The sequence below is a fragment of the Rhinopithecus bieti genome, unplaced genomic scaffold (genome assembly GCF_001698545.2).
Source record: "Rhinopithecus bieti isolate Rb0 unplaced genomic scaffold, ASM169854v2 scaffold_1618, whole genome shotgun sequence".
Lineage (NCBI taxonomy): Eukaryota > Metazoa > Chordata > Mammalia > Primates > Cercopithecidae > Rhinopithecus > Rhinopithecus bieti.
Window position 1 is genome coordinate 5,444,405 of NW_016803937.1, and position 10,359 is coordinate 5,454,763.

A 10,359-nucleotide genomic window follows, 5' to 3' on the forward strand; every position below is an offset into this window, starting at 1 on the left:
ACCCTCGTTCCCCAACCGCGCGTGCACACACACCCTCGTTCCCCAACCGCGCGTGCACACACACCCTCGTTCCCCAACCGCGCGTGCACACACACCCTCGTTCCCCCAACCGCGCGTGCACACACACACACGGTTTTTTGTGGCCAAGGCTCTGTACACTTTTGAAGAAACAAAGCTTGGCAACAGTATCCATCCTCTTCTGCCGCGTGCCTCTCCCCTGTTGTGTATGAACAATAGACATTGTGTAGAAACAGCAGGCACCAAACTGGAGCCTCCCCCAGGCCTCTACCCTGCAAGGCTCCCATCCCACTCGGACTAAGCCAGGGGGGCTTGTCCCCTCTCAAGTGTGACCAGGCCTGCTGGCCTCCTGCCTTAGGCCTCAGGCTGAGTGGCTGCTTAGCTTTTGTTGGCGGGAAGGAAACAATACTACACCTGCCATCCCCAAGGGCGCTGGGTGCCATTGAGAATTCTGTGCATTTGGGCCCGGTGTCATTCATGCCTGTAATTCCAACACTTTAGGAGGCTGAGCTGGGTGGATCACCTGAGGTCAGCAGTTTGAAACTAGCCTGACCAACATGGTGAAACTCTATCTCTACTAAAAATACACAAATTAGCCAGGTATGGTGGTAGACACCTGTAATCCCAGCTACTCGAGAGGCTGAGGCAGGAGAATTGCTTGAACCTGGGAGGCAGAGGTTGCACTGAGCCGAGATCGCGCCACTGCATTCTAGCCTGGGCGACAGAGTGAGACTCTGTCTCAAAACAACAACAACAAAAACCTCTATACATTTGACCCCTGGACCCCAGACCAGCCCTGCCCGACGTGCACCCTGTGCAGATAAGGACAGGGAGGCAGAGGTGGAGAGCTTGGCCAGCACCTCATTGTCAAGGGTGGAGCTGGGATTCAGATCCTGCCATCTGTCCCCGTGCATCAACCACACATGTCACCCACTGCACAGTCCCTCATATGGTCACTGTGTGTTAGCATCCTAGGCACCCTGGCTGCCTGTTACCTGGCCCTGGTCATCACTGTGCAGTACTACCTCTGGCCCCAGGGCCTCATGCCCGAGTCTGGTCCTTCACTGAGGTAAGTCTGAGGGAACAGCTTCCGGCAGCCTCTGTGGGGAGGCATGGCAGGGGAGTCTTCCAGGGGAGTCTTGGAGGAGGAGCCTCTCGTGGCCCACTGCAGAGCCTGGGCTCCTTCCATGCAGTTCTTTCCGTCTCTGATGTGGTGAAGGCAAGCGAGGGCTACTTTCCTTCTGCTGCAGGGACCTGGCTGTGGCTAGTGATGACCGGGACGGGCCAAGGGATGCAAAACCACCAAAGGCTGCGGCAGCCTAGGGGTCATAGGCTGTTGCAGACTTGCCCCCACAGTGTGGAGGTACATAACCTGGCAGCCAGCCAGCTGCAAGTGCCGGCGCAGGGGAACAGTGGGGGAGCCGGTGTGGCCAAGCCAGCCAGAGCAAGGGCAGAGAGCGTGGGCGGGGATGTCGTGTAGGGAGTCAGAGTCACAGGAAGGAGTTTGGTTTTGCTCTGGATGAGTTGGGAGACTTGCCAGCGTTTTGAGTACAGCAGGGACGTGACAGGACCTGTTTTTAAAAATGGTCACTCTGGGCAGGGTGTGGTGGCTCACACTTGTAATCCCAGCACTTTGCGAGGCTGAGGCAGGTGGATCACTTGAGGTCAGGAGTTCAAAACCAACCTTGCAAATATGGTGAAACCTTGTCTCTACTTAAAAATACAAAATGTAGCCGGGTGTGGTGGTGCACACATGTAATCTCAGCTGCTCAGGAGGCTGAGGCAGGAGAATTGCTTGAACTGGGAGGCAGAGTTTGCAGCGAGCCAAGATCATACCACTGCACTCCAGCCTGGGCAACAGAGCAAGACTCTGTCTCAAAAAAAAAAAAAAAAAAACAGCTCACGCTGGCTTTTCTGTCGTCTTTGGGAACCAGCGGCAGCAGCAGAGACCAAGTAGGAGGCCCCTGCCTAGATCCCAGGTCCAAGACCTGGTGACTTCAGAGGAAGCCATGAGGAATAGTCAGACTCTGGATATGCTTGAGATCAGATTTCCCAGTGGCAGGGCTGGCTCGTGGGTGTGGGACCCCTGCAGTCACCCAGGCCCCATGCTCAGTGTAACCCTCTGCTGTCGCTGTCTTAAAATTCTTAATCATTGTCCAACAAAGGTCCCCACACGTTCCTTTTGTACCTGGCCCTGTGAATTCTGTAGTCAGTGCTGCTGGTGGGTTGGACGGTGAGTAAGAGAAGAAAGTCAAGGTAACTTGGAGCTCTCAGCTTGAACAATGGGAAGGACAGAGATGCCGTTTCCCGGATTAGAGAGGACTGAGAAGGGCGGGTCCCTGGGAGCAGCTCAGGCTGGAACAGTCAAGGTGGAGCTGACCTTGAGACGTCTAAGAGGGAAGTCAAGCATCTGGGCAGGTCTGTGTGTCTGAAGTTTAGGGAGAGAGGTCCAGGCTGGCAGAAGAAACGTGGCTGACATTGGCCCAGAGACGGCGTTCAAGGCTGTGAGTGCTGAGATCTGTACACTGAGCTGGTGGTACTTTAGCACAGGCAGGTCGGGGGGATGAGGAGGCCCTGGTAAAAACAGGAGGTGGTGAGTTAGGATATGTGAGTGTCCAAGGGCTGCTGTGACAAGTGACCACATACTCGGTGGCTTAAAATAACAGAAATTTCCCTCACTTCTGGTGCCTAGAAGTCCAGAATCAAAGTGTGGCCATGCTCCCTCTGAAGGCTCCAGGGGCGGATCTTTCCTGCCTCTTCCCAATTCTGGGGGCCGCAGCGATCTGTGTTCCTTGGCTGATACACGCATCACTGGGTCTCGGCCTTCATCCTCACACTATGTTCTCTCCGTGTATTTGTTTTCCCTTCCAGCTGGGGCGGCAGGCATTGGATTAAGGCCACCCTAATCCAGCTTGACCTCATTTTACTTTCTCTTTTTTTTTTTTTCTTTTTTGAGACAGAGTCTCGCTCTGTCGCCCAGGCTGGAGTGCAGTGGCCGGATCTCAGCTCACTGCAAGCTTCGCCTCCTGGGTTTACACCATTCTCCTGCCTCAGCCTCCCGAGTAGCTGGGACTACAGGCGCCCGCCACCTCGCCCGGCTAGTTTTTTGTATTTTTTAATAGACCCGGGGTTTCACCGTGTTAGCCAGGATGGTCTCGATCTCCTGACCTCGTGATCCGCCCGTCTCGGCCTCCCAAAGTGCTGGGATTACAGGCTTGAGCCACCGCACCCGGCCTTCATCTTCCTTTCAATAATTACACCTAGAAAGCCTGTCAAAGGAAGCTGGGAACCAGCGGGGATCCCAAGAGGCTGGACCTGGAGGTTCTCCCCATGCAGACCTCTGTCCTCTTAGGTGGCTTGGACGGAGCTCAAACCATCCTTGTGCTATTTGGGATCATTGCGTGGATGCTGTGGGTACCCCCCATTACCACACCGCACTGGGAGCTAGCAGCCTTCAAGAGGGAAGTTGGAAGTTCCTATTACTGTTTCCCTGCCCGAATTCTGCCCACATGGAAAATGTCATGCTACCAAATGTCAGCAAAGACGTATTTAGAAAGTGCAGCATTTAGCCAGCATCCTTTTCCATTCCCAAAAGCCTGGTCACGGACACAGTCATTAAAAATACAACTTGTAGCCATGCTCTATTACATTTTTCCAGCATCCTTTAAAATTCACCCTTGTAGCCGCAGGTTGTTCCAGGTGTGACCCTTCTTTAATAAACTCCTGTTCTTGTCTGTTTACAGCCCTGCCTCCTGGACCTCTGTGTTCAGTGTCTTCCCCACCATCTGCTTCGGGTTTCAGGTAATTTGAGCATCTGTGTTGAAGACTGGCATTTGCAGAGGCTGTGGGTGACAGCCTCTGCTCCCTTGGGAAACCTTGGTTTCTCTGTTAGGGAGGCATTTGGGACTTCTAGGATACAGTGGGCTCTCTGCTGCCTACCTGTGGTCTCCAGGCTGTCTTTCAAGACCACAAGAGTAGGTTGGTGTCTGGGTTCAGGGAGGTGGGAATTGCCTTGAACTTGGGAATCCGGCCCCCACTGACGGCCAAAAGCAGCACCATGTTTATTGGGTCTCGGGTAGAGTGTGGGGACCTGGGACCTGTCCCTTCCTCTGCAGAACCCCCACAGGACTGTAATCAGACCTGAGGCCTGGAGGCCTAGAGCTGCCTACTTAACTCTGGCAGGACAGTTTTACCCAGGTGGACTCTGCCCAGGGCTTTGGGCAGGCAAGATCCTGCCTCCTGAGGGGTACAGGGTAGAGGAGCTGGAAGGTGTACAGGTAGCTGATTAGAGAGGGGAAGGGGACAGGAATACAGAATTTTTAATAGAATATCATGGGAGGGAGGACGAGGCTATATGTGTAGAATCCTGGCAGAGGGGCAGAGTCAGAGGCGTCTGCTCAAGGTGGTAGGGTTTGAAAGGGATCTTGAAGGATATATGGGCGGCAGCCAGGTGACTGGGAGCGCACCCCAGGTAGAGAGGACAGCACAGGTGGGCGCCGATGTGAGCAGACCCCAGGAACAGCTGGAGAGAGACGTGCAGAGGGCTCTGTGGCATGGTGCTGGGGGAAAGGTGGCCAGGGATGGGGGGACGGCAGAGAGGCGGTGGGCCTGGGCTCAGTCCCCTGCTTCTGGGCTGTCATGGGTACCCCTAGCCCTCCTAGTAGGTGGCAGCAGACACTGTTCTTCCATGGGTTTTTTTTGTTTTTCTTTTTTGAGTTGTAGTCTCACTCTTGTTGCCCAGGCTGGAGTGCAGTGGATCTCAGCTCACTGCAGCCTCCACCTCCCAGGTTCAAGCAATTCTTCTGCCTCAGCCTCCCAAGTAGCTGGAACTACAGGTGTGCGCCACCATGCCCAGCTAACTTTTTTTGGTATTTTTAGTACAGAGGGGGTTTTCACTAGGTTGGTCAGGCTGGTCTCGAACTCCTGACCTCAAGCAATCTGCCCACCTCGGCCTCCCAGAGCGCTAAGATTATAGGCATGAGCCACCATGCCTGGCCACGTTGCTTATTTTAGGGAAGATTTACCTCTATCTCCTAAAAACAACCATCTATCCACTGCCTACTACCAGCACCAACAAAAGCATTCGAAAGTAAAATCAAGTCCACAGGGAGATGCGTCCAGGGTTTACCACTGGATCTCAGCTTTGTAGCCATTGAGCTCTTCTCTTCCCTTGACCATCAGTGAGCTCTGCTTCTGTTCATCTTGCCTTTTCTTTGAGAACCCTTTTTAGAAAAAAAAAAAAAAATCCTGAAAGATTTCCATTTCTCTTCCTCGTAATAAGTCAGCGTGCTGCTTCAGGGCCTCAGCAAGCTACTTCCGTGGATTTCTCACATTGCTTCTTGCATGCCCAATATTTTGAAAGATCTAAAGAACTGATTTTGCTGTCAACTGTTTGTCTGGACTGAGTTTAACAACCCCGCTCTGTGCCCAAGCACCATATGGTGCAGCAGACCCACGCTGGGGCCGCCTCCCCGATGCTGGCAAGCGGTGCCCCTCACCTTTGCCTCCAGCCCTCATCCGATTCTCCTAGCAACCAGGCCTGGGTTGCGTTTCCAGGGACACGAGATGCCGAGATGAAGAGCTGGGAAGGATGGGAATTGAAGGAGTGGGAGTGGGGGCTCAGGCTACAGGTGGGGGCTACCAGGATCTGAAGCGGGGAGAATAAATGTAGGTGAAAGTGCTAGGTAAAGGGGGTGAGGCTGAAGAGGGCTGCAGGGAAGGGACGGTCACATACTGTCATCAGGAACTCTGACCTGACTCAAACGCAGCGTCCCTGCCCAAACGCATTTGGCAATGGGGCACCCCCGCCCCAGGCCTGTCCAGTCTGTGAGAGGGGACTCAGGAGCAGAGGGGTTGTGTCCACCCCCGGCCAATGCGGCTATGCCAGGACTTCTGGTGGTTTTTTTTCTCTTCTGTGACAGACTCTCGCTTTGTTGCCCAGGCTGGAGTGCAGTGGAGCGATCTTGACTCACTGCAACCTCCGCCTCCTGGGTTAAAGCGATTCTCTTGCCTCAGCCTCTTGAGTAGCTGGAACTACAGGCACCTGCCACCATGTCCAGCTAATTTGTATTTTTAGTAGAGATAGGGTTTCACCACGTTAGCCAGGCTGGTCTCGATCTCTTGACCTTGTGATCCGCCCACCTCAGCCTCCCAAAGTGCTGGGATTACAAGCGTGAACCACTGTGCCCGGCTGGTTTTTGTGGTCTTAAAAAACATTTTTATTAAGATAGAATGCACGTACCATGCCATTCACCTTTCTGAAGTGTACAACGCAATGGATTTTAGTATATTCAGAGCTGTGCCACCATCACCACAGTCAATTGAGAACCTTTCTGTTGCCCCCAGAAGAAATCCATCGCCGTCAGTCGCTCTCCATTCACCACCCCTGCCTGCAGCTCTTGTGCTTCCTGTTTCTGGATTTGCCTACAATGGCCCTCTCCTAGGAATGGAATCCCACTGTGGCCTTTAATGACAGGCTTCCCTCCCCACCGTGTTGGTGAGATTCGTCCATGTTGTAGCCACCCTACGTGTGGTCAAATAACGTTCCGTTGTGTGGATAAGCTGTGCTTTATCCCTGTGTCCTTTGATGGACATCTGGGTGGGGTCCACTTTTTGGCCACTGTGTCGTCTTCTTATCTCTATCACCGAGCAATGAGTGTCTGCACACTGCCACCACCTCCTGGGTGCCGCCCGCCCTCAGCAGGCCTGCTCTGCTTCCCTTTATAAAACCAATAGAGGCCGGGCATGGTGGCTCATGCCTGTAATCCCAGGACTTTAAGAGGCTGAGGCTGGTGGATCACCTGAGGTCAGGAGTTCAAGACCAGCCTGGCCAACATGGTGAAACCCCATCTGAACAAAAAATACAAAAATTAGCTGGGCATGCTAGCGCAGGCCTGTAATCCCAGCTACTTGGGAGGCTGAATCAGAATCCCTTGAACCCAGGAGGTGGAGGTTGCCGTAAGCCAAGATCATGCCACTGCACTCTAGCCTGGGCTACAGAGCAAGACTTTGTCTCAAATAAAAAACAACAAAAAACACCAGTAGAAACCCAACTGGGGAGTCAAATGGGGAGAAAAGGAGGCACCCTCCTGCCCACCAGCCTGTATGGCACTACTGATTGTCTTCTCCCTTATACTGGACTCAGCTGTGCCCCTATATGCAGAGCTGCGGTTCCGGGATCCTTCACCTCGGGGCACCTGTAGTGCCCTGAAGGCAGAGCCTGCGATGGGGCTGAGGTGCTGGTGCCCCTTTAGGAACAGGAGAGGGGCTCCAGGTCCACAGGGCTGACCTGAGTGTGTGGGGTGAGCCCTACAAGTGCTGTGGGGGTACAGGAGGCAGAGGGTTGATCTGCAGAGTCCCAGAGGTGTTGAGTCCCCACTGCTGGTGGAGCCCTCCCGTAGGTCAGGGAAACCTGGGGGCAGAAAGCAGGGGTGCACGGCGCCTGAGGTCAGTGGAAGGGGTGTGCTTAGTGGGGGCTGGAAGCCAGAGGGAGGAGGCCACTGTGCACTGCTACATCTACAGAATGTATCCTGGGAGTGGGAGGATGGCTGTGCTGGGCTTGTTTTCTTGGCTTTGCTCACTTGCACCGAGTAGGACTCATGAGTGACAGAGAGCGGGGCTGGGTGGAGGGAGGCCTGGTGGGTTCACAGGATGGGTAGGTGGGTAACCCCTGGAGTGTTCATTCAGCTGGGTGCAGGCTCTGATCCTGGCCCAAGTTCAGAGCCCTGAGCAAGGCAGACATGGTCATTGCTATTGTGTGATTGAGAGATGCTGAGCAGACAAAACGAAAAGCCTGCTTATGTTGAAGACATGGCCGTGTGAGAGAGGAAACCAGCCCACTTGGGAGGGCTCCCGGGGAGGGTGCGGAGGAGCTGGCTGGACTAAGAGAAAATCCTGCCAGAGGGACCAGCATAGGCAAAGGCCCTGAGGCAGGGAGGGGAGACCCAGCCAATCTGAGCTCCTTGCATAGGGTCCCTGCAGGGTGGGTAGGAGCGAGGCCTTGGCACATTTGGTTTTAACCAGGAGTGAGTGAGTGGGTGTGATGGTGGGAACCAGCCCTGGGAGCCTGGGAAGAACGCCAAACCCACCAGTGTGTCTGGATGAAGCAGCCTCCCCGCCCGGTGTGTCTGGACAGAGCAGAGCCTCCCTGCGCAGCCCTGGCTATACATCAGTGTTCCCTTGGCTGTTCATGAATCACCAGTGTCCACATCCCACCCAAAGAAATGAATCCACGTGACTCATGGGCTCTTGGCATTGACTGTGTATGTTTTGCATTAAAAATTACTGCGCTGGGCTTGGTGGCTCATGCCTGTAATCCCAGCACTTTGGGAGGCTGAGGTGGGAGGATCACTTGAGGTCAGGAGTATGAGACCAGCCTGGACAACATGGTGAAACCCTGTCTCTACCAAAAATATAAAAAATTAGCTGGGCATGCCTGTAATCCCAGCTACCCCGGAGGCTGAGGCAGGAGAGTCCTTTGAGCCCAGGAGGCGGAGGTTGCAGTGAGCCAAGATGGCACCACTTCACTCCATTCTGGGTGACAGAGCGAGACTCTGCCTCCCAGGCTCTGGCTACTCTCCTGCCTTAGCTTCCCAAATAGTTGGGATTACAGGCGTGTGCCACCACACCTAATTTTTTTTTTTTTTTTTTGAGACGGAGTCTCGCTCTGTCGCCCAAGCAGTGGGTGGATCTCAGCTCACTGCAAGCTCCGCCTCCCGGGTTCATGCCATTCTCCTGCCTCAGCCTCCCAAGTAGCTGGGACTACAGGTGCCCTCCACCTCGCCCGGCTAGTTTTTTGTACTTTTAGTAGAGACGGGGTTTCACCGTGTTAGCCAGGATGGTCTCGATCTCCTGACCTTGTGATCCGCCCGCCTCGGCCTCCCAAAGTGCTGGGATTACAGGCTTGAGCCACCGCGCCCGGCCTCACACCTAATTTTTATACTTTTAGTAGAGATGGGATTTCACCTTGTTGGACAGGCTGGTTTCCAACTCCAGACCTCAGGTGATCCACCCGCCTTGGCATACCCAAAGTGCTGAGATTACAGGCATGAGTCACCGCTCCCTCCTGCATTTAAAATTCTTATCCCTGTTGGGCATGGTGGCTCACACCTGAAATCTCAGCACTTAGGGAGGTCAAGGCAGAGGGGTTGCTTGAGCTCAGGAGTTTGAGACCAGCCTGGGCAATGCAGTAAGAACCCATCTCTACCAAAAAAAATTCTAACCCCAATATGGCATGTCACATATACAGTATGTAGATTCTAAGTATGTGTGCACCCACGTGACATGGTCAAGCATCCGGGACCCCCTTCATGACCTTTTCTAGTCAGTAGCACCCACCCTACCCAAACCACCATCCTGCCTTCTAGCACCACAGAGTGGGTTTCATGTGGGTTGGTTATACCCCCAGGGAACATTTGGCCATGTCTGGAGACATTTTGGGTTGTCACAACTTGGGGGAAGGGGGCTTGCTACTGGCATCCAGTAGGTCCCGGCCAGGGACACTGTACAACACCCCCCCGTCCCCAGTCACACAGGGCGGCTGCCAGGAGTTATCCCACACTGGACACCAATCGTGCTAAGGCTGAGAAATCCTGGTGTAGAATCATTCATCTTGTAACTTGAACTTTGCATCCACTAACGGAAACATTCTTTGCTGTCTGGCTGCTTTTTCTTTTGAGACATAGTCTCTGTCTTTCAGGCTGTAGTGCAGTGGCACGATCTTGGCTCACTGCAACCTCTGCCTCCCGGATTCCAGCGATTCACCTGCCTCAGCCTCCCGAGTAGCTGGGATTACAGGTGCTTGCCACCATGCCCAGCTTAATTTTTGTATTTTTAGAGATGGAGTTTTGCCATGTTGGCTAGGCTGGTCTTGAACTCCTGACCTCAAGTGATCTGCCCCCTTTGGCCTCCCAAAGCGCTGGGATGGCAGGTGTGAGCCACCGCGCCCGGCCCCTATCTGGCTTCTCGTGTTCAACGTTCTGTCTGCGAGATTCTTCTGTGTTGAGGTGCATAGTTCTTTGTCAGAGCCATGTCATGCTCTGTGTGTTAGCATCCTGCCACTGATTTACACCCTCTGCTCTTGGTGGGCATGTGGGTTGTGTCTGTTAGAAATAACACTCAAAATCTTAATGAAATTGAACACTCAAAGGATTCTTTTTTTTTTTTTTTTTTTTTTTGAGACGGAGTCTCTCTCTGTCGCCCAGGCTGGAGTGCAGTGGCCGGATCTCAGCTCACGGCAAGCTCTGTCTCCCGGGTTCACGCCATTCTCCTGCCTCAGCCTCCCGACTAGCTGGGACTACAGGCACCCGCCACCTCGCCCGCTAGTTTTTTGTATTTTTTTTT

At 53.8% G+C, this 10,359-nt stretch overlaps 1 protein-coding gene across 1 annotated transcript in view; it reads left to right on the forward strand.

Moving 5' to 3' along the window:
* SLC38A8 (solute carrier family 38 member 8) overlaps positions 1-10,359 on the forward strand; it is a 37,893-nt gene that overhangs the window by 13,584 nt on the left and 13,950 nt on the right. The window contains exons 4-5 of the mRNA XM_017859414.1: positions 986-1,087; positions 3,762-3,819. Coding sequence (XP_017714903.1) covers positions 986-1,087; positions 3,762-3,819 — 160 coding nt within the window. The remainder of the gene's footprint in view (positions 1-985; positions 1,088-3,761; positions 3,820-10,359) is intronic.